Consider the following 26427-nt stretch of genomic DNA (forward strand, 5'->3'; position numbering starts at 1 on the left):
CATTGCCAAGAAAGTGGACTAATATTTTTGGGATGTTTTAATTTGCTTCATTAAAAATTCAGGCCAGCTCTAAGCAAAACAGAAGTAGGTGAGCTTACTTTTCTATGTCTCTGCAGAGTCCCTTCAGGCCCCTCTGCAGGCGCAGCACCAGGCCCTCCACCCCAACCAGTCTTTCCCAGCCGGCCAGTCCCCAGCATCACACTCTTTCCTCCCCACTCTCCACCAGGCCAGACCTGCTGGGAGACACTGATCTTAGAAATCTGTCTTTTCTTAAATGATTATCCTTTTCTGAGGGAAATGTATACATACGGGTGTGCATGCACAAAGATCTCTACACAAAAACAGGTAATGATGCTTGGCTCTGACAAGGTGTCCTAGAAGGTCAGGGATGTGAGAGCTACTTGCTTTTCACTGTATATCCTTTCACACATTTTGAATTTTTTAATGGGTGTGTTTATTAATTTTCAAACAAAAAGTTTTTAAATGACCCCTTTTAATTTTTAAATACTTGAACCTCAAGGATTTGGAGGTGTGGTAAGTTAGCCAGGCCAGGGCAGCCCTGCCCACAGCCTTTCCTGACGAAAGGCCTCAGCCGTGACGTAGCCCCATTCCTGCAGTCCCAAGGGCAGTTAATCCATAAACTGGTTGATGCCTCAGGCCCGTGGCCTGACACAAAAAATGAGCTGAATTCACCAGACTGCCTCATCCAGAAATAGGAGCCAAGAAACTGGCTGGGCTGGCCGGCAACGATGCTGAGAAGGCTGGGAGGCTAGTGGGGTACAAACCTCAGCGATGAGGATGTAGAAAAGATATATCCAGAGGCAAGTGAGAAAGCCAGGTAGCAGAGGGGGGAATGGTTGTTACGTGAGGTGCTGTCAAGTCCATTCCAACTCATAGCAACTCTATGCACAACAGAAGGAAACACTGCCTAGTCCTGTGTCATCCTCACAATCATTGTTATGCTTGAGCCCATTGTGTCAATCCATCTCATTGAAGGTCTTCCTCCTTTTTGCTGACCTTCTACTTTACCAAGCATGATGTCCTTCTCCAGGGACTGCCCCTCATGATAACATGTCCAAAGTATGTGAGACAAATCTCACCATCCTTGCTTCTAATGAACATTCTGGTTGTACTTTTTCCAAGACAGATTTGTTCGTTCTTCTGGCAGTCCATGGTACATTCAGTGGTCTTCACCAACACCAAAATCAAAGGCATTAATTCTTCTTCAGTTGCCCCTATTCATTGTCCAGCTTTTATATGCATATTAGGTGATTGAAAACACCATGGCTTGGGTCAGGAGCACCTTAGTCCTTAAGTGACATCTTTGTTCTTTTAACACTTTAAAGAGATATCTTGCAGCAGATTTGCCCAACGCAATGCATAGTTTGTTTTCTTGACTGCTGCTTCCATGGGCGTTGATTGTGGATCCAAGCAAAATGAAATCCTCGACAACTTCAATCTTTTCTCCGTTGATCATGATGTTGCTTATTGGTCCAGTTGTGAGGATTTTACAAAGCATGATGTCCTTCCCCAGGGAATGGTCCCTCCTGATAACATGTCCAAAGTACGTGAGACAAAGTCTCGTCATCCTTGTGTCTAAGGAGCATTCTGGTTGTACTTCTTCCAAGATAGATTTGTTCATTCTCTGGCAGTCCATGGTATATTCAATATTCTTCACCAACACCATAATTCAGAGGCATCAATTCTTCCTCAGTTTTCCTTATTCATTGTCCAGAGGGGAGTGGAGAAGCTGAGTTATTACCCAAGAAGAATGAAGTTGTCAAGGATTTCATTCTTCTTGGATCAGCAAAATTATCTTCTTGGATAAACAATCAATGTCCATAAAAGCAGCAGTCAAGAAATCAAACGATGTATTACACTGGGAAAATCTCCAGCAAAAGACCTCTTTTAAGTGTTAAAAAGCAAAGATGACACTGAGGACTAAGGTGCACCTGACCCAAGCCACGATCTATGCCATCACCTCATAGGCACGCAAAGTCAAACAACGACAATGAAAATTGTGTAAAAACGGCTTGGTGTCATCAGAGGTCCTCTGACGTCAGGGGAAAAGAGGGTCATTATCAGCATCAACACCTCAAGGCTGACTGCTATGGAGTGGAGGTCAGACATGCCCTCCGACGTCCAACCTTATTCCAACACCAGCCGTCCTCCCATGGCACTCTCCACTTCTCTGCTGGGTTTTGATAATTTGTTGCAGTGGCCACACAGAACTCACAGACCATACTGACGGTTTTGGGGTTTATTAGGGAAGTAACAGGTTACAATTCAGGATCAGAAATGACCCAGGATACAGTTCTTCAGTCAGGACAGCTTCTAAGCTGTGACCACAGGAAGACCTCTCTCTGGCCCTCGGTCTCTCGACTCCTCGGCCCAGCCTCTGCCCTGCTCAGGCAAAAGTTACAAAGCTCTTCAGCAATGCCAATAAATGCCTGGAGGAGCCCCACTCCACCAGGAAGCCTCCTGCCCGAAAGTGCTCAGCTATTTCGTTCCATGGATCAGCACACCCACAGTAGCTGTCTCACTTCATGGGCCAGGAAGCTTACTCACTGTACCATCTCACACCGGTCTCCTGGTTCTGCTGCTGCCATTCTCTGATACTGCTTCTCGCTGTCTTGCACTGTCTCCAATATTACAGCTCTGTCTCCTGGGTCTAGGAGGTTCTCAACACAGGGCCCTCAGGTCCAAAGCAGGTGCTTCACTCCCGGGTCTTCTTGTTGATAATGAGGCCCCCTCTCTGCTCTGAGATTGGCTGTCCTTAAAGCTAAGCAGGATGGCAAAACTGACCAGTTCCCTCGTTTGGGTTCCATACACCTTATTTGCATGGTCCCACCCACCCCCAGGTGTTCCACACAGACACATTTGAATTATGGTGTTGGTGAAGAATATTGAATATGCCATGGATTACCAGAAAAACGAACAAATCTGTCCTGGAGGAAAGTACAGCCAGAATGCTCCTTAGAAATAAGGACGGTGAGACTTAGTCTTACTTACTTTGGACACATCATCAGGAGAGACCAATTGCTGAAGAAGGACATCATACTTGGTAAAGTAGAGGGTCAGCAGAAAAGAGGGTCAGCAGAAAATGAGATAGACATACTGGCTGCAACAATGGGCTCAAACTAGCAATGACTGTGAGGATGGCACAGGGCCAAGCGGTGTTTTGTTCTGTTGTACATAAGGCCGCTGTGAGTAGGAACTGACTTGATGACACCTGTGATGGTTAAGATTGTGTGTCAACTTGGCTGGGCCATGATTCTCAGTGTTTATGTGTGATCACCCACATGATGGGATCTGCTGTGAGTAGCCAATCAGTTGAAAGGGATTTTCCTTGGGCACGTGGCCTGCATCCAAATATAAGTGGACATTCTGGGTTTTGCCTGCCCTGGATCTTGCAGCTGCTGCCTGTTCATCTGACCTCCAGTTCCTGGGACTTGAGCTAACAGCCTATCTGCCAATCTTGGGATTCCTCGATCTTCACAGCCTGTGAGCAAGTGCCCTGCTCTCTGACCTCCCAATCTTGGGTTCGCCAGCCCCTGCAGCTAGTCAATCAGGAGAAGCCTTGAGGTCTTGCCTGCTGATCTTGGGATTCATCAATCTTCACAGCCAGTGAACAAGAGCTGAGCTCTCCGACCTACCAATCTTGGGTTAGCCAGCCCCTGCAGCTACATGAATCAGGAGAAGCTCTATCCTGATCCACAGACTTCGGACGCTCCAGCCTCTATAATCGCATGAGCCATTTCGTTAATATAAATCTGTGTGTGTGTGTATACATATATACACACACACACACTTGACTGGTTTTGCTTCTCTAGAGAACTTAGACTAAGACAACACTTAACAACAAAAACAACATCCAAATATAAACAACTATGAGGAATGGAAATGAATATACTGCTAAGTGATTAATTAAAAGTTGTTTTGATTTTATACTTATGAATGCTACACTTTGTGGTTTGTTCTCTGTAGGATATTTCACTTTTACTTTATAATTAAGGTGACTTTTCACCCTGTGAGAAAGCAGGTATCAGTGAAGAGAAAGGCATAGTATATACCATCTAATGAGGGGGCATGGGAAGCTACTTGGGGATTAAAAATTAGTTCTGTTTAACTTTTAGATTAATCAAAGTTTGGCTAGAAAAGTGATATTGGATTTACAGTAAAACCTGTGTAAGGTGGAAACCTGTTAAAGAAGGAAAACTAAAAATATTTTCCACTAATAGAGAGTGATGGAAAAGTGGTAACACTGCACCCTGTCAAAGGCAGAAAACTTGCAAGACCTGGAAAAACAAGGCAGTCCCATCAAGTTTTGGCTCTCACAGGTTTCGCTTTAATTCTATGCAATGAGATACATCACAGTTTAGACCCATAGTGCCCACGCTTGCTGAACTTGGCGCATGTGATCATGAGCATCTCTGAGAGCTAATTACTTGATCATTAAAGTAGAAATGATAAAGCACGCCTCACAGGGTGTTATAAAGATTCATTGGGATACTTCATGTGAACTCGCTACACCTGGGTTTTTGTAGAAGGTGGCAAGGGACAGTAAGAGAAGCTCCATTTTGGAGGGAGCCAGCTCGTTCTAAATCATTTCATCACCTACTACAACCGGCTCTCTAATCTTGGGGAACCTTTTGTTAAAAGAGAGAAACTGAGATACAGGAATTGACAGATTCTCTGAGTGTACGGGAACCTTCACAAATGTTACTGACCAAGGTGAAATGTATCCAAGAGCAGATAAAAAGAAATACTGTGAAAACCAAACCAAAAAAACCTGTTGCTATAGAGTCAATTCAGGCTCATAGCAACCCTACAGGACAGAGCAGAACTGCCCCATAGGGTTTCCAAGGAACAGCTGGTGGATTCGAACTGTTGACCTTTTGGTTAGCAGCCGAGCTCTCAACCACTGAGCAACCAGGGAGACAGGTAATCATATAATTGCAAACCCCCTCAGGAATAAAACAGCTTTGAGAACCATAAATCTATTTAAAGTTTCTCTTGTACAAAGAATTTAACTTTAGGCAATTTCAAATGATTGGGGACGACAGAAACCACCTAGTAACGTGATGTCAACTGATCTTAGAAAACGGGGCATGATTTCAATCCATCATGTTGAGACTAAAACCAAACCCATTGCTGTCGAGTCGATTCCAACTCATCGTGACCCTATAGGACAGAGTAGAACTGTCCCATAGGGGTTCCAAGGCTATAATCTTTACAGATGTGGCCTGCCACATCTTTCTCCTGCAAAGCAGCTGGTGGTTTCAAACCACTGACCTTCTGATTAGCAGCTGAGCACTTAACCACCACACTACCAGGGTTCCTTCTGTTGAGACTAGCCAATGGTTACTTTTTCTGTTTCCTCCTCGTCTCCTTAAAAGCCTCACTGCAAATAGCTTGCATTGAGCCATTCATTTTTTTTTTGAAAAAATGATCTCCCTGTATGCATACAGAGTAAGTGCTCAAATAAACACTATATACCTTATAATTAATTTGTGCTTTATTTCTTAACAGTTCTTAATATTTGCCATGTTCAGTTTACTTTTGTAAATTGGGGATACATAAAACCCTATCTCAAGTTATATGGAGAAGAGCAATTGTTTAAGTTTGGTGTTGTTGTTAGCTGCCGTCAAGTTGGTCCCCGACTCATTGCAATGCCATGCACAATGGAATGAAATGTTACCTCGTCCTGTGCCATCCCCATAATTGGTTATGGGTTGGACCATTGTGATCCATAAGGTTCTCACTGGCTAATTTTTGGAAGTAGATCTCCAGGCCTGTCTTCCTAGTCTGCCTTAGTCTGGAAGTCCACTAAAGCCTATTCAGCACCATAGAAACACAAGCTTCGTGTGACAGATGGGTGGTGCCTGCATTTGAGGTGCATTGGCCAGGAACTGAACCTAGGTGTCTCGCATGGAAGGTAAGAATTCTATCACTGAACCATCACTGCCTTACCATTAGCAATTACATAAGCTAATATAATAAATCAAGATGGAAGGGTGGAGACAAAATGGAGGAAGATACAAGACGGAGGAGGATACAGAGGGAGAGTGGAAGGGGGTTACAAGATAGAGGTTAGATACAGGATGCAAGGTGGGTACAAGATGGAAGGTGGTTATAAGATGGAAGACGGATACACGATGGAGGATGGAGACAAGATGAAGGGTGGACAAAACATGTAGGGTGGATACACGACGGAGGATGGATACAAGATGGAAGATGGCCACATGATGGAGGATGGAGGGTGAACACAAGATCCAGAGTGGATGATGAATACAAGATGGAGGACAGATACAAGAGAGACGGTGGATATAAGATGGAATGTGGATACAAGATGGAGGGTAAAGGCAAGATACAAGATAGAGAGTGGAGGACAGGTACAAGATGGCAGATGCAGGTGGAGACAAGATGGAGAGTGGACACAAGATAGAGGATGGATGAAGGATGGAGGATGAACACAAAATGGCGGATGGACAGTGGACCCAATATTCAGGGTGGAGGATGAGTAAGACAGAGTATGGAAGATGGAAGACGGCTACAACATGGAGGATACAGGGTGGACCTAAGACGGAGAATGGATACAAGATGGAAATGGAGAATGGTTACAAGATGGAGGATGGACACAAGATGGAGGGTGGACACAGGATATAGAATGTGCACAAGGTGGAGATGGAAAGTGGGTACAAGATCGAGGGTGGATGATGGACACGAGATGGAATGTGTGTCTGTGTGCGTGAGTTTATCTGTGTGCCTGAGTGTATACATCTGTATGAGCATGTTTGTGTGTGTCTGTGTATATATTGAGGGCAGCGTACCTTTACTGACCATCTACTATGGTTCTCTGACAGTGACCTGTTTTACACTAGCCCATGGACTCCCCTCAGCCCCTTGGTCACAAGACAGAGACTCACTAGTTGGTGCAGGCCCAGCCCTGCAGGCCCAAGCCTCAGGCACTCAAAGACCTGGCTCTTCACAGAGACAATGTTCTGGTGTGGGGTTTTGTCTTCTAGTTTAGTCATGCCTGACCCTTTACATGTCAGAGTGCATATTTTTTCTAAAAATTATTTTCATTTTATTTCTCCTATTTCACTTTGGGCAGTATGCTAATTTTGTGAAATACGTGATTGGGTAGTGTTACAGATTGTGTTCCCCTAAACATATATATTAAAGTCTGGGCATCTGCACCTCTAGATTTGACACTGTTTGGAATAGGGGTTTTCTTTTTTTATGTTAACTAGGGCATACCAGAATAGAGCGGGTCCTAAGCCTAATCACTTCTTGAGTTATAAAAAGCAGAATAGACACTGACACACTGTCATGGATTGAATTGTGCCCCCCAAAAATGTGTGTCAACTTGGCTGGTCCATGATTCCCAGTATTGTACAGCTGTCCATCATTTTGTCATCTGATGCGATTTTCCTATGTGTTGTAAATCCTGCCTCTATGATGCTAACAAGGTAGGATTACAGCAGTTATGTTAATGAGGTTATGCGCAATCTACAAGAGTAGGGTGTGTCTTAAGTCAATGTCTTCTTAGATATAAAAGAGAGAAGGGGGCAAAGGCGGGGGGGAGGGGGAGGGGAAACGACACCTCATATCACCAAGAAATCAGTGCCCAAGGCAGAACTTGGAACCTGGGGTTCCTGTGTTGCAAAGCTCCTAGACCAGGGAAAGATTGATGACAAAGACCTTTCCCCAGAACCAACAGAGAAAAAGAAAGCCTTCTCCTAGAGCTGGCACCCTGAATAGGGACTTCTAGCCTCCTAGACTGTGAGATAATACATTTCTCTTTGTTAAAACCATCCATTTGTGGTATTTCTGTGACAGCAGCACTAGATGACTAAGACACACACGCAGGGGGAAGGCGGATGCCAAAGAGCACCAAGAAACTCACAGGGCTACTGACAAGGAAGGACTTCCCCCTAGAGCCACGCTTTGAATTCAGACTTACAGCTCCTGAACTGTAAAAAAAATAATTATGTTATTTAAAGCTACCCATTTGTATTTCTGTTACAACACCCTAGGAGATTAAGACAGGTAGATTTTATCTATGATCTTAAAGGCGGTGATGGATCTGGGAGTGGGGACCCCTGGTCTCAGGAGATCCTCCTGAACCTATATGAATACCATCCACGTGGCAGCCAGGACAGGCTCCAACTCGCCATCCTTATGCTTAAGTGCTGTGAAGAATACACTCCATTCTGATTAAAGTCACATCAGTCAGTGGAGAGAGCGCATTACAGGATACACAGAACATGGCTTTGGTCACACCCACACTGTCAAACTGTTTGCCTGCTATTTTTAGTTACCTGATCTCCTAATACTGGCGATTTATAATACAAGGCACTATTGCCTAAATGTCATATTTTCGTTTAATTCTTAACATATTAAAATTTGTCCAGAAGTTTATGAAAAATCTGTTTATACAAACCAAGTAGCAGCAAATCCACTCCTGCCTCTGAATTCTGAGTCCCCTTCCAACACCAGCCCCAGCCCAGGCTGTCGTCGTGTGCTGTCAATTCTGACTCATAGTGACCCTATAGGACAAAGTAGAACCACCCCCGGGGGTTTCCTAGGCTGTAATCTTTATGGATTCACAATCAACGTCCATGGAAGCAGCAATCAAGAAATTAAACCACGTATTGCATTGGGCAAATATGGTGCAAAAGACCTCTCTAAAGTGTTAAAAAGCAAAGATGTCCCTTTGAAGACTAAGGTGAATCTGACCCATATGCATGGGAAACCTGGACAATGAATAAGGAAGACCGAAGAATTGATGCCTTTGAATTATGGTGTTGGCAAAGAATAGTGAATATACCATGGACTGGGCCAGAAGAACGAAAAAATCCATCTTGGAAAAAGTACAGCCAGAATGCTCCTCGGAAGCAAGGATGGCGAGACTTCATCTCATACACTTTGGACATGTTATTAGGAGGACCAGTCCCTAGAGAAGGATCATGCTTGGTAAAGTAGGTCATGGAAAAAAAAAGACCCTCAATGAGATGGATGGACACAGTGGCCGCAACAATGGGCTCAAGCATAATAAAAGACTACGAGGAAGGTACAAGGCTGGGCCGTGTTCTATTCTGTTGTACATAGGGTCGCCATGAGTCAGAACCAACTCAACGGAACCTAACAACAACAGTCTTTATGGAAGTAGATCACCAGATCTTTTCTCCCGCAGAATTGCTGGGTGGGTTCAATCTGCTGAGCCTTCAGTTAGTAGACCAGTGCTTAGTCACTGTGCCACCAGGGTTTCTTCCTTGGCTGGACAAATCTCCCTTAACAGAGCCATTTCCTAGACACTGTGTATCCGGATACCTCCAATGTATCCCCCTGCCACTCCACCACACTACCACCCCACCTACCCACCTCCCCTCCTTTCTGTCCCAGCATTCATGGCAGACTCTGATTCACTGGCTAAACCACCTAGAGGCATCAGTTTGAACTCTTCCATGGTCAGGGATCCTACAAATCCACGCTGGAAGGAGGGTTCACAGTGTTTCATTTCACAGCTGAGGCTAAAAAACTCTTTCAGGTGAGCCCTGCAGTGACCTGGTCTAAACTTGAAACAATTCACTTTGGCCACATCCCCCCCTCGGGCTGGGCACATCTGGCTCTCCTGCAGTGACCCTGCACTCTTCAGCTCACACTCAGCTAACTGCCCTGCCCCACTGAGGCCCATGGGGTTCTCTGAGCCACCTCCCTCCTCCAATCAAGAGAAGCCCAGTGGACTGTCACCAGCCCTGTCCTGTCCTTCCAAACTGCCATGCAAAGGTTCTCCATCTGCCCTTGTGGTGTGGGGAGCATCTGACAGGTCAGTCCTCAATGGTTCCACACAGTGGGTACAGCCTAGGTCTCTTCCACCCTGGGAGCCCCAACCTCAAAAGGAATTGCTCTTACACTGCTTCCAACAGTCTTCTCCGAAGTCTCTATCCATTCAGGGCCCCTTCTGAATCTCTTCTTATGGCTTACCCCTTGAGCTCCGGCATCTTCGTTCGCTGCCGTGGGCTCTCCCTAAAGCGATGGCAGCTCTCCAGTTCAGCTGGGAGGGGTGAAAACCACCCATGAATGAATACTTCCCCTAATATCCCACCATGCTATGGAGAAACGAGAAACTGAAAATGTCCATCTGGATATGCTCATCCTGGACAAGTGTAGCATCTCACTCAGCAATCCCCACATCCAGTGAAGCAATTCTCGCCCCAGTGAGAGGGCCTGTGCACAGACAGGCCTCCCACAGGGCCCAGCGGCTTGCAGACAGGCCAGGGCATAGAGCCACACAGACTGGACACAAGTCAAATCTCTTCCATTTAGCAGCTCTGTGATCTCGAACAGGTCATTTAATTCCTCCCAGCCTCCGTTTCCTCACCTGTAAGGAGATGCCCCCCACTTCAGGACCCCCCTAAGGAACAGCCACTGTTGTTAGGCACCTGAGTGCCTGGCATGGAAATGCTCCACGTGAGCTGCCATTAGCGCCCAAACCCATCCACACACATCCTCAGCCAGAGTCCCCGCTTTGGGGCTCCTCAAGGGCAACTTGACTGGAGCCCCCAGTACTCTTCCCCAAGCCTTCTTACCAGTGCCTCTCCACACAAATATATGGATGTATTACTGATATCGTGTTCGTTCCTGATGCAAGAAACAGACCCTACTCAGGCTGGCGCAAGTGTGCAAGTCAGAGTCGGGGGCTTGTTTAGTTAGGATCCTTTCCGTGGCTCCAACTCAGTTCAAATCACCTTAAACCAAAAAAAAAAAAAGGGAGAGGTGGGGTATTCTTTAGTTCACATAACATAAAATCCCAGGGTATCTGGCTTCAGGCACAATGGGATCCTGGGTTCCCATGCATCACCAGGACCTGGCCTGCCCTCATCCCCTCTTGGCTTGCTTTCTTCTCTGTGCATGCTTCTACTTTCAGGGCCAGCAGCAAGTGGTTTACCTTCTCCTAAGTGCCAGATGAGGAAAGTGCCTCTTTCTTGGTTGCTCCAGCAAAAGCCCAGAATGAGGCCTTTATGGGACAAACCTGGTCACACGAGCACTCTTGAAGTGATTACCGTGGCCAGAGAGACAGAGGTAGAGGAAGGGTCAGGCCCACCCAAACCACGTGGCTGAGACTGAGGTGGTGCTGACAGAGGAGGTGAGAGCAGAAATCACCACAGGCTACCATTCCTCCACAGCCCGCTTCCTCTCATGCCCTCTCCCACACACCCTTCAGATTCAGCACCCACTGCCAGTGGCCTGAGACTCTGTTTCCCAACTGAAATTTGAGGGAGAATCTAATAGCCCGGGGTCAGGTGTCCAGCTCTGATCCAATCAGCAGTGGCCAGAGTGGGCTGGCACTGGGGTCTCACAGCACAAAACAAGGCTCCATGGATCTGCCTGTTCTGGGAGAGCTATGGCTGGGCAGCTTGTCAGGAGAGGTTATAGGAAGAGCAGGCCTCACAACTGATACGGCTAAGTACACCCCTGATATCTGGAATGGGAATGACTTTATTAACACCTGAGAAAAAGTATAGGCTGAACATTCCAACGGACCACTTAGCCTGTCACCTCAGGCCAGATCTTTGGGAGCCCAGGGCAAGGGAAATCTTGCTCTTCCCTGGAGCTGTGAGTCATTCGGGGCCTCACTGGCCAGCGCCCAAAGGCTGGAGAAGTCCGCCACCTGTCTTGAACCAGGCCCCAAGCCCAGGAGAGGAACGTCAGCAGCTGTGGCAGTCAGCACCTGAGGCAAGGGCCAGGGGTGGTGGTGGAAGCCTCACTGGTCAGAGTCCAGAGCCTCATGGGTCACAGTCCGGAATCCGATGGAAAACAACTCCTCCCAGGGCTCCCGGATCCAGGCCAGCAGTGCTGTCAGCTGCTCAGGACACACAACACGGAGTGCCCAAAAGCTCTCCAGCCGAGACACCTGGCAGGCCAGGCAGTTAGTGAGGTGAGACTCACCGGGGCCACACCAGAATGGGGACAGGGAGGGCTCAGGGGGGACTTGCTGCCCCTCCTGGCTCATCCCCTCATCCCACCCCCAAGTCTGTGTTTCTCCCCATCAAACATCCCGAGTCTGGGCCTTCGAAGGGCTTTCACATTACTATCTTATTTCTCCCAACTTCCCTGTCTTACAGAATGTAAATTCTACAGTCAAGTTGCATGGGTTCAAATCCTAACTCTACCACTTGTGACCTGGAAAAGTTGGTTAACATCCCCAAGCCTCAGTTTCCTCATCTGTAAAACGGGACTAGTAACAGTACCAACCCCATGTGGTGCTTGTAAAGCTCAAACGCCTGATGCACAACAAGGACTGAAACCAAAACTCACAGAGGCCAAGTACCTTACTATAGGCCGCGCAGACAATACGTGGCTGGGCTCCCATCCGGGGTTTGTCCACTGCCTGCAGCTGCCTCCTGCTCTACTTGCTGCTCGTCCAAACCCAGTGAGGCCCCTACTCCCTCTCACCCCAATTCTTCCTATGTTCCTTCTACCATGACACCAACCCCTAAGTTCCATACCCCCAATTCCTAGCCTCTCCAGGCCCACTTCCCACGCTGCCCTCACTGCCCACTACACCTCCACCTGCCCCTTCACCCACAGCCCCCCACACACCTCATCGTAGAAGACCAGCCGCAGGTCCTTCGGGGCCGTGCGGTAGAGCAGCACTGAGCTCAGGCTGCTGAGTGGCTGCTGCTCCCTGACACCCACAGAAGGGCCGGGCCCCAAGAGAGCAGCCTTCTCAGAAGCTTCGACAGATGCTGCTGGAGGCGGGGCCTCTGCCTGGGGCCCGACAGGGTCCTCATCTAACAGGTACAGGGTGGACAGAGTCAGCAGCAGGGACACAGGGCATGGAGAGGGACCTGCAGGAAGACAGGTAGATGAGGTGGTGGAAGAACCCAGAGCAGCCCAGTCTCTGGGCCAGTGTTCGTACTGCTCAGGAGAGAAGAGAACCACACTCAGAGGGGGCTGCAGAGCAGCCTGTCCCCCTAGGGGCCATGGCTGGCCTTTCCCAAACTCCAGAGATCTCCAGCCCCCAAAGCTTGGAATGCCCAAAAAAAAGGGAACCTGCCCACTTCCCATCCCATTCAGATGGGAGGATCCAATCCCACCTTCTCTGACAGGGTGAGGCAGAACAGCCCCGAACTGTTCCACCTGAGCCTGAAAGCGGAGGTGTCTGGGCACTGAGTCAGGGCAGCTCCAGGCCACACCCCTAGAGAGGCAGGGAGCACCAAGCTATCATTCAGGTACGCCTGCGAGCTAGAGGAAGTCCAGGGCTGGGAACTGAGACGTGCCATAAGAACACTGCAGAGGCGCTGGGGACTGGCTGGTGGCCTGGGACAAGATGGGTACAGGAAATGGAGAGGCACAGTCCCTGGGAGGCCCCCAAAGACTGCAGCCAGTGGCCTCACCTTCCACCAGGAACACCCGAAGGTAGAAGAACCGGGGAGCCTCCACCGAAGAGTCTTTGTCCAGCAGTGGCCTGGGGGACGCAGCAGTCATGGGAGGGACCATTAGCTGGGAACAGAAAGTAGGGCAAGGGAGGGGAACTGGCAGGAAACCCCAGGGCCAGGGCCAGAAGGAGGCACCAGGGCCTATGGGCAGGTATGGGAGTGATGGCAAAGGGCCAGCTCGGGGCTGCTCAGTGCAGGACCAGGCATGGGGCTCTGTGGGGAGAGGGCCTGTGCTCCCAGGGCTGCCACCAGGGCACTGCCCCAGCCTCCCATTGACTCACCAGAGCCGGTGCTGGGGGGTCACCACCTCCTCTGTGGCACTGACGCAGCTCCTCCAGGTGGGGGGCAGAGACTGCAAGACATCTGGGCCAGCCAGTAAAGAGAGGGAGCCCCCAGAAGACTCTGACTGCCTCCACCCCAATTTCTCCACCCCCAACACCTGCCCCTTCCCTGTATTTCCCGATGTCAGAAATGTCTTCAAAGGACATAAATCTGTCTCACTGCCGAGTGCAGACACGGAGGCTCAGCCCTGGGCCCTGCTGCCCCTACCCCACTCGCCCTGTCTCTCCCTTCCTGTCTCACCAGTGAGCTCCCCCAGGAAGGCCTGGCAACGCTTGGCATCTCGGGGCAGTAGGACACAGCTGCTCCCTCCAGCCGCCCACTCCAGCCGCAGGCTCTGTCCTGCCAGGCCCAACTCTATGCCGCTCACATCCTGCAGGGGGACGGCCAGGGTAGGCTGCAGCCAGCCAGCTGGAGGCCCACTGGGGAGAAAGTGAGGGGCAGAGTGACAGAAAAGAGTGAGGTATGTGACAGCAGGGGTCCTGACCCTCCCGGCTGTGCCCCAGCCCACTTACCGGATCTCCCCTGTCACCTTCAACACGTAAAGCCTGCGGTCAGACACCACCACGAGACACAGAAACTCACCCGTGTGGCCTGCCAACACCAGTGGCGCCTGAGGGGAAGAGGAAACGTGACGAGAAACAAGAACACAGAACCAGGGAGGCAGGTGCCAGGCTGAGAGCTGAGTTACTTGTCACGGTGCCTCTGCCCGGCATCCCCACTGCTAATCCATCGGAGTCCTGCCAAGTTTGCCCTGAGCACGACACCTTCACCTCTGTCCCTGTCTCCAGCCCCAGCCCTGCCTCACTCAGCCCCTGGCAACCTCCCCTCCCAGCCAGTCTCCCTGCCTCTCCTCTGGCCCCTCCAACACATGCCACACCCGGCCAGGCCAGCTGATCTAAACCACAGAGCTGATCGATCTGCCCTTGCTTCGAATCCTTCGGTGGCTCCCCACAGCCCTCATGATAAAATCCAAACCCTTGGCAGATGTCTACAGTTGCTCCTGAGCGGCCTTGCCTGCCCCTTCAGACTCCTCTCTGGACCTCTGACCCCACCCCCACCTCCCCCAACCACAGGCACCTTGTCCATGAGCTGTACCTTCTCCTCCCTGCACACATACGTGCTGCCTCCTTCACCTGGAACATCGCCCCCTACTCCTTCACTCACGGGTGAGGACGTGGCTTAGACATCACCTCCCCAGGAGGCCTTCCCTGGCCCGCTGGGGCAGGGTTAGATGTCCCTTCTCAGACCTAAGCCTATGACAGCACTTTCAGCTGTCACAGTCTCTCCCACCAGAGTATAAGCTCGTGGGCAAGACTGATTTGCCCTGATCCTTAGTGTCTACCATACAACAGACGATCAAAGAAGAGGATCCAGTAGTAACATCCTGTATTTATGATCACAAGAGGAGGTCCCATTATCAAGGGCCAGATGCTGTGCTAGACAGCTTCAGACTTTAGCTCTCATCCCCCCACATGCTGTATTATCACACACAGGTATTATCATTTCTGTCACAGACAAGACACTGAGACTTAAATAACAATGTGCGTGTACAGCCACACAGCAGGTAGCTGCTGGATTGGAATCTGAAGCCAGACCTGGTGGCGGTGGAGCACGTCCTCTGGCTCAATTTGCTGTGGTGGGGACAGTGGACACCTGGTCAGGAGGGGCAGGGGCAGAGCCAGGGAGGCACAGACCTTGAGGCAGCACTGGAACTCCTCCTGGGCATCGGTGAACACCTCCACATCCAGGAAGAGCCGGAGCCGGTGGTCCACAGCACGGAGACCACAGCTGTCAGGGGCTGGAGGCCAGCGGTGGGCTGTGAGCCCTGGGAGCCCGTGGCTGCAGCACCACCGCCCCATCAGTACCCCTCCCTTTGCCAAATGCCATCTCTGTCTTGTTTTCGTCTATACTCACGGGGAGTAAGGCTCCAACTGCTATGGTCTTGGGAGAGCAGTGCCTGAGATGGGACACTGTCAACTCTATTGTGGGGGTCACTGTGGCCAGAAGAGTCACAGAAAGGGCTGAGGGACAGACAGAGAGCTGGGGGCTGCTCTCCCTGTCTCCGCTCCCCAGTGGGGGACAGAGCCAGGAGAACCACGTGATCACTACCACAGTTTGGACACACAGCAGGAGAATCTGCAGAAAGAAATGGACAGTCCCCATGAACCCCCAAAAACAGTGCCAACAACCTTCGCCACACTCCTGATGCACCCCACCCACTCTCACACCTCCCTGGCCACATCTCCAGCTTCACACACAGCCCCTCGTTTCCTAACCCACAAGCTCCCTCTTCAGCCACTGCTGCTGACCGTCCCCTTCCCCAGGGAGAGGGCAGAAAACCCAGACCAGGGCCCACAGTCTCCTCAAAATACACCCCACCTTCTAACTTCAGGTTCTCTTAGAGAGGGCCAGACTCAACCAAGCCCTCCTCTGGCCGCCCCCACAGCCTTGGGCTGACCATGTACTTTGATGCTCTACCAGCAATCCCTGAAAGACTGGCAACCAAGACTGGGGAAGGCAGAGAGAATGCTGGTGGGTCCTGTTCCAGGCTCCATCGATTAAGGTAAGTCACCTAAGCTCTCTGCACCTGGTCCCTCATCTGAAAAATGGGGATGATGATGGTGTCAGTCTCACAAGGTTGTCATGAGAAACGAAAGCAATGAGGTAAAGAGCGTAGGACACAAATAGGCAGTGAGAGAAGATACACTGTGAGCAGCCACAACGTGCTGCGAACATGCTAGAGATTTTACCAATACTGTTGTTGTTGTATGCCATCGGGTCAATTCTGACTCGTAGCAATTCTACAGAACAGAGTAGAACTGTCCCATAGGGTTTTCAAAGGAGGAGCAGATTGCCAGGTCTTTTCTCCCACATTGCTGCTGGTAGGTTCAAACCGCTGACCTTTCGGTTTGCAGCCGAGCACTTAACCACTGCACCACCAGGGCTCCTTTGCCAATATTATCTGATCTCATTTTCATCAAAACTCTCCCCTCCCATCTTGCAAATGAGGAAAGCAAAGATCAAATAATTTACACACTCTGTCCAAGATGGCGGAGCTGAGAGAAAGGAGGACCTTCGTCTTCCATGCACCTTACCAAAACCAAAAAACCAAACCCGATGCCGTTGAGTGGATTCCGACTCATAGTGGCCCTATAGGACAGGGTAGAACTGTCCCACAGGGTATCCAAGGAGCGGCTGGTGGACTCGAACTGTCAACATTTTTGGTCAGCAGCCAAACGCTTAACCACTTGCACCACCAGGGCTCCACGCGTCTTACAGTCACATTTAAATCCCATAACATCGCAACAAGGTAAGCTCATTCTCTTCTTTGTTCAGATGAGAAAACTCAGGCTCAAATAAAAAAACAGCTTGGCAAACAGTAACGTTAATTAATAATGCCACCAAGAAGGAACCCCAGGGGCCACAGTAACCCCATGGAGGCCACAAGCTGTGCTGCCCAGTGTGCTGAGGCCTGCAGCTGCCTGGGGCAGGGCCAGGTGGGGAACGCAGGAGGGTTCTGTTTTCCGACAAAAAAAAAAAAAAGAGACCCCTGCTCCAACAGCGACCAAGAAGAGAAAAATAGCTAAAAAAAAACCATGCATTTCAACACAAATGTCATCAAAAATATTTCTTTGTATCCAAGACCTAAAGACAATGCTTTTTGACTTATCTAAAACCCATCACCGTGGAGTTAATTCTGACTCATAGCAACCCTACAGGACAGATTAAAACTGCCTCGTAGAATTTCCAAGCAGCACTTGGAAGATTCGAACTGATGACCTTTTGGTTAGCAGCCGAGCTCTTAACCACTGCGCCACCAGGGCTCTATTCTGACTCACCTACGATGGATCAAGTCCTGGTGTAAAGAACAGAGGTTGAAGACACGGTATGAGACACTGTTCAACATCATCAAGGAACTGGCAAAAACAGTTGGGGAAGGACAAACAAATCCAACTGCCAAAGTATCTTACTCAACAGCCAGGCCTGCTCAGAGAGGCAGCGTTACAGGCCAGATGCTGCAGTGAGGATTCGTTAGGTCTTACATAGTTTCTGAAATATTAGCCAAGTATAAAAGAGACTTCACATTATGAAAAAAATTATGGGCACGTTTAAGCCCAGTTACAAAGACTGCATTTTGACTTTTAAGGGGGAAAAAAGACTGAGATATAATTTCTTTCTTTTTTTGGTAAGTGTAGCAGGCAAGCACTTTTTTTTTTTTTCCTAGACTGGCCTTCAGGCAGGAAAGCTGCTCCTATTACGCGCGTCCTCTCCTCCCCAGGGTTCCTCCTCCCTGTTTGCTCCTCAAAGCCACTGTCCTGAAATGGTGGCAGGAATGTGGGTACATCACGGTCGGCCTCGTACCAGTCTTCTGGAACAGAGGCCTCCAGCCGTCCTCACTGTCCGGTCCCAACCTGGGCTCCTCTGGCTTAAATTCATGGCCACAACGCAGACACTGGAATCTGTCCCCCAGAGGCTCCCTCACTTCCCCAAGCTGACACCGAGCCATGGTGGTGGCTGGGGTCAACACAGCAAGCAACTCCTGAAACAGCACGAGCCAGAGAGCAGTGTGAGCAGGGGCACCCCAGCCCGCACAGGCTGGGGGCCACTCCTGCAGGATCCTCTAATCCACCAGAGACCCCCGGGCCCACCTGGGCAGCTGCGTGGGCATCAGTCTCCAGCACCATGTAGCGGCGTAACTGCCGATCGAGGCAGATGTAGGAGAAGCGCAGCACAAGGACTGGGAGCGACTCTGAGTCCTGCACAGGAAGGGGAAGGAGAAAAGGGGCAAAAAGAGGGTCGGAGGTCAGGATTACAACGAGAACGTGGAGGCAAACAGCAGCTCTGGGCCCCACAAAAAGGCTTTTGCTGGCATCCAATCTCCGGCATAGAAGCTCTGTCTTACCGAGGCCTCCCACAACACTGGGGCCATGCCTTTGTTCCCCACAGCTCCCTTTCCTGGCGCCAAGCACCAGTGGAGACCGAGTGGGAAGTGCCCAGCCCAGTGTCTGGGACCCGGGCATGTGGTCAGAGCTGGCTCCTGAAGAAAGCCCAGCACCTCTTCCAAGCCCCACTCACGCCAGCTGCTGGTTCTCCCTGGGTTTGCATTGCAGGCTCGATCTCAGCTGCCTCCAGGCTCTGAAGCTCCAGCCGTTCCAAGATTCGAGCTGCTTGGAGTTCCACCTCAAACAGGTGGGCTGAGGTGACCCGGAGGAAGCGCTCCCTGCCCCGCACACCCTCAGGCCCCTGCAGGGGGCACACCAACATGGGGCGGCACAGCTCCGCTGCAGAGAGACCCAGGGAGGTGCCCTGTAGGGAGGGAAAGGTGCCCAGAAACCCTGCCCTCCCATGGGTGGGCCTCCATCCAAAAGGAATCAGCCCCCACTGTCAAGTCTGAGCTCTTCTAACCCTCCCAAGAGACACCAACATCTCTCAACCCCCATCTCCCCTCATGGTTCCTCCACAGTTGGAAAGCAAGCCACAGAGCACCCACCTTCCACTTCGTTCTGCTCCTGCTCCTCTTCCTCCTCCTGGTCCTCCTTTCCTTCCTCTCCTCCTTCCAGTTCCTCCATCTCCTCTTCCTCCTGGGGCTCCGGCCCCACCCTGACCTCCTCTGATGCCTCCTGCACTGACTCCTCAGGGCTGTCGGCTTCCTCTGAAGGCATAGGGCTGGGCGGAGGCTCCGGGCCCAGGGCATCCGGGGGCACAGTGCTGAGGTCAGATGTCTTGGAGGTTGTCGGAAGGGGGTTCTCAGAGGTTTCCAAGTGACTCCTATACTGCAGCCAGTCACAGCCAAACCGTTCCCGGAAGCTGTTCATGAGCTCAAGCTCCCGGCGCTGCTGTCCGAACCAGCCTGGGCAGGTGGGGGAGCGCACAGCTTAACAAGCCTGCACCGCCCCCAATGACCTCAGCCTTACTCTATGGGTGTTACACATGTAAGGAGGTGGTCAGAGGAAGGCTAAAGGCTCCCCTGGCGGCATGTTCTATGGAACATTGCAATGACATGCAATTCAGAACCTCACATCACGGGCTACTTGCAGAGATTCGCAATGCACGCTAGCATAATTAAGGTCCCAAGAAATCCCACAGAAATCTGTTTAATTTTGGTTCACCCTGCATTTCCCAAACTTATCTGGCTACAGAACCCTTTTATTATAAAATCTCTTGACACTCCACAACATTAAAGGTCCTTGAAATACACTTTCAACCAGGCAGCTCAGGAGTAGTTTCTTTTCCTTTCCCTAAACTAAAAGAGAAAAGGAGAAACAAAGAGACCCCTAACGACCCTCCATCCCACCAAAGATAAGATTCCTCCTCTCATACGTTCACAGTAACTAAAAGGTTAGCATGTGCTGACCTGGGAGGAGAGGGGGCTTGTGGGATAGGGGCTGACTCACCTGCTGGGGCAGGGTCCAGAGACCGGGGCTCTGGGTCAGTATCACTGGGTTCAGAGATGCTGGCCCGCCTCACGCGAACTCGGCTCTGAGTTTGGGGAGAGGAGAGAAGCTCTTTGAAAGCCAGGGCCCGTGGCCACCACCCAACCCACCATAACACCCACCAAACGAGCAAGGGGAAGGCTTTAGTATTCCTAGCCCATCAGCAACGCAGAACCCCTGTAAGGAGGCCCAAGGAGACCCTGCACGGGCAGCCTGGGACACCACTCACCTTAACCTTCCGAAGCAAGGGACGGACCACGATGCCCCCAGAGGAGGGACTGTCACTCCAGTCGGGGCCACCTGAGGTCTCAGTGGTACTCCCAACTAGCCAGGGCACAGGCGGGGCCACAGGGCCAAGCCCTGAGGAAGTGGAGGTCTGGCATGTAACAACAGGAAGAAAAAAGAGGTTGGGGAGCGGGGAAGCACCTATATCCTGCCCAAGCTGGCCAGAAGACGGGGCACCGTACTTTCCAAGTGACCGGGGAGAGCCTTAGCCCCAAATCCCTCCATTTCCCTCACATCCTTCCAGATCAATCCTTGCCCTCCCACCCCCACACACCTCCACACTGACCTGAAAATCAGTAAATGACAAGACCTCGCCATCAAGAAGGAACTGGGCAAAGATCAAAAGGCAGAGAGAGAGTGTTACAGTGGAGAGCAGGCCCCTGTGTGTGCTCCCAGGTGGGGCAGGAGCCCTCCATGTCATCTATGGTCACCAAGCTGGGCAGGCATTAACAGTATAATAAGGGATGTGGCAGGGGAGAGGCAACATGCTGCAGGGTGGGGGTGGGACTAGCAGGAAAGGGGAATCAGAGTGGACACAAGAAGTCACTCACCCCGGGAGCAGCGTCCCTGGCACGGGGTGACAAGTACTGGGCAGTGGTCGCTCGGTGCGCAGGGTGGAAAAACAAAGGGTTCCCCTCCAGATAGAGCTGCAGGGCAGGAAGAGGACAATAAGGTGGGTCCGGGGCCCTCTTGTTATGAAGAAGGACCACGGACCAAATCGGCATGAAGGGAGAGCCCGCAAAGTTGGCTCCCAGGTGCCTGAACCACCCCGTGTCACCTTGCGGAGCTCAGCCAGCAGCCAGAGTGGCGATAGCTCCCCGTGTCCTTCCAGCAGGTTGTAGGCCACGTCCAGATGCCGCAGGTTCCTCAGCTGCTCCACGCCTGGGGGTGGTGAGAAAACAGGAAGGCATGCGTGTGACAACGGCTATGCATGGGTGTGGCGGGGTGTGGTGTGGAGGAGGGCACGGGCACGGCAGAGAGTCACACCTGAGCCCCTCATCTCCACCTGGAAGGCCAGTGAGGCTCCAGAGGCATGTGAACTCCAGGCCACTTCTCCCAACCCTGAGTCGCACACTCCCCCCACGCCCCTCCACATCTGTCCCATCCCTGTCCCATCCCCCTACCCCACTCCCACCTCTCCCACCCACCAAGCAGGCTCCGCAGCTCATTGCCTCGCAGTATCAGGGTCCCCAGAGCAACTCCTGAGGGTCCCATCCTGGGCACCAAATGCAGGCAGTTATAGGAGACGTCCAGATGGCAGAGCTCAGACAAGTCCTGGCAGGTAGAGAGCCGGAGGTCAGGGGATGAGAAAAGGGTCCTTCACCGCCATTACAAAAGCTACTGTTCTCTGAGCTGGGCACTGGGCTCAACGTTTTACACAAGTAGCGTCAAATTCTCTTTACAATCACTTTAGTACTATAAAAAAGTGGTACTTTTATTTATCACACAGGTATTGGAAGTTGAGATTTAAACCCGGGTTTGTCTTATGCTAGAGCCTGTGCCCCCAAACAGAACTATCTCCTAGATGTGGCTCCACACTCGTGGCAAGGGCAGGGTGGGAGAAATCCTGGGCCCAGGAGAGAGGGTTAGAGCCATCAAAGCCCAGGTCCACAGGCCCAGCCAGGCTGCCAATACTCACCATCAGGAAGGCCTCGCAGTCCTGGACATGATTGTGGCTCAGGTTCAAGACACGCACAGCTGACAAGAGACGCTGAGGGGAAGGGAAGAGGAGGTGGGGAACCAGTCTCGGTCTCGCAGCAAGGACACTCCCAGGCAGCCAGCTGCTGCCTCCCCAAAGGCCTATCCCAGACCTTCTCCATCCCCCCAGGGGCCCCTTCTCCAACCCTCCGCCCGCACCCCCCCCAGCCCGGCCACCGTGGCACTCACCAGGGAGCCGTCTAAGGCGGTCAGGGAGTTGTAGCTGAAGTTGGCAGAGAGCAGAGCCAGCCAGGGGAGGGCAGAGCAGAGGTCACCACCACAGGCAGAGAGGAGCTCCTGAGCGGGCAGATGGGGGCTTTACCACCTCCACTCTCAGCCCTCCCCACACCATGGCCCTGCTCAATCACCCAGTCATTCACTCATTCTTCATGTACTAGGCTTGGTCTGGAGGTGCAGGCTTAAAGAAAGCCCAGATGCCTGACCCCAAATGGGGAGTCAGATGCTGGAAGATTTCCTACACTATGGTAAAATATGTGGGAGGTACAGGGTACCAGTGCCATGGAAGCACAGAGGAGGGAGGCAGAAGGCAGCGGAGGCTACAGGGGAGGGAAACGTCAGAGCCTGGTTCCACGTGTCTCTCAGGACGAGGCATCTGGGCCCATCCCCACCCTGCTTACCTCTAATGCCTGGATGCTCCTGCTGCAAATCAGGGTCTCCAGCTGGGAGTAGATGCCACGGAGGCCACGCAGGCAGTAGACAGGGACACCTCGGAGCTGGCATAAGGAAAGGAAGGTAGGCAGGCAGAATGCCACACAAGACAAAGGCCTCATGCCCGCCCCCAGGTGGTGGGAGTAGGAAGAAGATGGCAAAGCTCAGCCACAGTTCAAGGAAGCAGTAATCGGAACAGGAAGTGGACACCACATTATGGGAGGGCAACAGCTACACTCAGGCCTGGCCTCCCCAGAGAATGAGGCTGTTTCTCCTTCCCCGTCCGCAAATGGCTGTCTCAAGCCGGGTTTTGTGCACCAACAGCTCCCAAGGCCCCCATACCTCCAGCTGCCGAAGGGACTTGAAGGGGAAAATCTTGATGGGCCCTGGGGGGCCGGGACCAGGGACATGGACCAGCTAAAAGAAACAGCACTCAGGTCATGGACACACCAGATTTCTCTCCTTAGAATCCCTTCCTTAGAGCCACCACTTGTAGCTCTGACAGCTTCTAGCCCTTGGCCCCACGACTTCTTGCACCCACCCCCCCCAGCCCTACCCCCTGCCTCCACCATTACACATGCTGCCCCACTCCCAACCCCAGAACCTTGAGTGAAAGCGTTTTCTGCAGCACATCGAAGAGGAACTGAAGCTGGAGGATGACTGGGGAGTCGGCCGGGTGGGAGGGCAGAGCCACGAAGCCTGTCTGGGCAGGACTCCATGGTCCCAGGTGCAGCTCAAACACGTGGTTCAGGTGCTGCAGGGTGGTAGTCAGTAGGCTCAATGTGCTGCAGCCAGACAGGACCACATCCCCTGAGGGGAGAGGGGCAGTGCGGAAGGAGGGCATAATGGATCTTCATCATGGGATGGCCATGGACCTCATCCTAGCCTGTCAGCTGATCTTTACGTTAATTCTAGACCTTGCAAGACCAAGACTTAGCTACTCCAACCCATACTGTAGATATTCCCCTGAAGGATCAAACTTTCCATCCCTCCCCTGCTCGAAAGTCTTCAATAGGTCCCCTCATTTTCAAAAAAAAAAGAATCCTAGCTGATATATGAAACTGCTTCATTATGATTTCAACAGCCCCTTCCAAATTTTCTCCTACTTTCTCCTCAACATGAACCTTCTGCTAAAGAGAGTCTGATCTACTCCCAGTGCTGGAAATACAGTCAGCTTGGTTCACAGCTCCTTCACTTTCTGATACATCTCCTTCTGCTCTGACCAGCTCAACAGCTACCTCCTCCAGAAAGCTTTCTCAATAGCCAACATGCTCAATCTTTACACTGTATTCACTCACTTTACATAAAAGTTGACTAGATGCTTTGTCTTTTTTTTTTTTTAATTAGAAAAGTAATATGCACACTTACCGAAACTTTCAAACAATACTAAAAAACATATCACGGATAGAACTACAGATTATAGCACTAAAGTATTGTTATTGCTTAAAACTGCTCTCTCATGAGACAGCCATCCCTTAGCTCATCTTTTGGTCACCTTGGGAGACATTATTGCACCTAAGAATACAGGTACAAGGTAGACATGTCTGATTTTTTTTTTTTTTTTAGCTTTAAAAAAATTTATAGAGCCAAAAAATGCAGAAATAGAACAGAAAAATCTCATATACTCTTCACTGAGTTTCCATTAATGATTACATTTCACATATCTATACCACTACACCAAAAGCAAAAAAGTGGCATTGATACCTGTGCGTATAGTTCTATGCCATTTTATTAAATGTGTAGATTCCTGTAACCACCACGATCAAGGTACAGAACTATTCCATCACCTCAAAGATCTCCCTCAGGCTACTCCTTTATAGTCACACACTCTCCTCTCACCATCCCTTGCCCCTGGAGCCATGTCAGATTTTTGCTGAATAAGTTAACAAATCTTATGACCTTGTGTGAATGACTTTTCTACACACTAGACACTAGGGTATGGCAGATACAGACATGGATCAAGGACTCTTGCTGTCTACAAAAGGAGATAAAACATGTGCACATTTATATAATACAAGCCAAAAAGTAAAAGTGCTATAAAAAGGAATTCCACAGATACGACCAATGTGCAGAGTGGTGGAAGACAGCTAACATTAACTGAGTATTATTTGCCAGGCAGCTTGACATGTTTCTTCATTTAAACCTCATCAGAATCTCTGACAGGCCAGCACTATTAATTCCTTCTGAAAGACATGAAAACTGAGGCTCAGAGAAGTTAAGAATCTCCATTGAGATCATACAGCTAGTAGGCAGTTGTTACTTCCGTCTTAACTCAAAAGTCAAGGGTTGTTCTACCACAACTAATACCGACCACGTACTGACTGATCAACTACCAAGGCCCCACTGTGCCCGGGCACTGAGGGCAGAAACTATAACAATAGCTAGCAATTTGGTAACCCTCATTATACTGCAAACACTGTACTAAATGCTTTATGTGAATTAAAATCAATCCCCACAGCCACCCTTGAGGTAAAAAAAAAAAAAAAATTGTTATGCCATCTGTCTGCTCAGGAAAAATGAGGCTCCAAAAACTTAAACAGCTTGGCCAAGTTTGAAAGAGCTGGTACTCCAACCCAGGGAGGTCAGAGTTCAGATCTATTACTTTGAACTATGCTATATTTAATGTCTTCCCACCCAACAGTAATTATGAGCAGTTCCTGGCTCCAAGTGGTTTATAGTAAAGGACTAATAATCACTTCCCTTTGAGAGTACCAGAGAATGCATAGAAAAAGTGGCACCGGAGTCTGGCCTCGAAGGATAGCTATGGTTCAGAATGTCAAAGACAAAGAACACTGCTGGCAGCTGGACCACAGGAACACACCGGGGAGAACTAAAGAAATAAGTGAACTCTGACACCCAGACCCCAGTAACCCGAAAAAGCTGTAACTCCGTGACCCTTATGGGGGCGTGATTCCGGAAGGAAGAGAGCATCCCACCTCGCCCCAGACCAACCGGAAGTCCACTCACCGGACTGCCGCAGCAGCCCCGCTAGCTTCCACACCAGGGAGTCCCTCGGGGCCGTCGTCATGGCCACGGGACGCTGGGGGCGGAGCCTAGGGAAAGAGGAAGCGGAAGGACCTCGGGTGAGTGGTAGTGCCAAAAACGCAGGGCGTCCGCGCAAACCGAGGCCTCGAGGGGAGGCAGAAGCAAGAGAGTGAGGAAGAGCGTCCTCCCGGGTTCTCTTTAGAGAGACATGAAGCCTCGCCAGCCAGACTGACCCTCCCGTCTGACCTTCCTACCAGCTCGGCAGCCGGGCGACTAACAATGATGGACAGGAAATCCCGCCCCGGAAAAATGTCGAGGCGGATGCGCGACCGGAAGACGCGCCTCCGCTCCCGAAAGCCACGCCCAAGTCATGTGGACGTGGCGGATGGGGGCGGTCCCTCGGCTGTTGCAGCTGCTGTGGTCCGGAACTCAGGCCCCGAGCTGGGCCCCCGACCCCTCAGCCCCGCCTATTGGGCCCCGCAGCGCCTGGGCGCCTGCTCGGCTCGCGGAGGCCCCCTGGGCAGTGAGGAAAACCTGACATGTTGTTAGTAGACTGGGTGGGG

General features: G+C 50.9%; 1 protein-coding gene across 5 annotated transcripts; it reads right to left on the reverse strand.

The window, feature by feature from the left end:
* Window positions 1-276: 276 nt before the first annotated feature.
* On the reverse strand, window positions 277-26155 carry STK11IP (serine/threonine kinase 11 interacting protein). 5 transcript variants are annotated; one of them, XR_002784265.2, is made up of 26 exons: window positions 25847-26155; window positions 23484-23689; window positions 23222-23296; window positions 22849-22944; window positions 22400-22507; window positions 22152-22223; window positions 21661-21787; window positions 21291-21394; window positions 21064-21159; window positions 20799-20840; window positions 20457-20603; window positions 20189-20273; window positions 19285-19644; window positions 18870-19075; window positions 18443-18550; window positions 18156-18333; window positions 15708-15929; window positions 15488-15591; window positions 14306-14403; window positions 14034-14212; window positions 13733-13814; window positions 13410-13480; window positions 12613-12860; window positions 11741-11923; window positions 10599-10757; window positions 277-10390 (listed from the first exon to the last, which is right to left on the reverse strand). XR_002784265.2 is itself a non-coding variant. In XM_023541195.2 (25 exons), exons 1-24 carry the CDS (start codon window positions 25905-25907, stop codon window positions 11774-11776), a joined length of 3225 nt encoding a protein of 1074 aa, XP_023396963.1. In that variant the 5' UTR covers window positions 25908-26155; the 3' UTR covers window positions 277-10757; window positions 11741-11773. The 5 variants fall into 5 exon arrangements, 4 of the variants coding, with proteins under 4 accessions (XP_023396963.1, XP_023396955.1, XP_010600037.1 ...); XM_023541195.2 differs by having other exon boundaries at window positions 277-10757; XM_023541187.2 differs by lacking the exons at window positions 277-10390; window positions 10599-10757 and having other exon boundaries at window positions 10766-11923; window positions 25847-25932; window positions 26119-26147.
* Window positions 26156-26427: the final 272 nt, after the last annotated feature.

This window comes from Loxodonta africana, chromosome 6 (assembly GCF_030014295.1).
Source record: "Loxodonta africana isolate mLoxAfr1 chromosome 6, mLoxAfr1.hap2, whole genome shotgun sequence".
Classification (NCBI taxonomy): Eukaryota; Metazoa; Chordata; class Mammalia; order Proboscidea; family Elephantidae; genus Loxodonta; species Loxodonta africana.

Coding starts and splice junctions, on each gene's coding strand:
- STK11IP (XM_023541195.2), bottom strand. CDS start 25,907: ATGACGACGGCCCCGAGGGACTCCCTGGTGTGGAAGCTAGCGGGGCTG. Junction 22,945..23,221: donor AGTCCCTTCGGCAGCTGGAG/GTATGGGGGCCT, acceptor TCCTTATGCCAG/CTCCGAGGTGTCCCTGTCTA. Junction 22,224..22,399: donor CCGCCTTAGACGGCTCCCTG/GTGAGTGCCACG, acceptor CCTTCCCCTCAG/CGTCTCTTGTCAGCTGTGCG.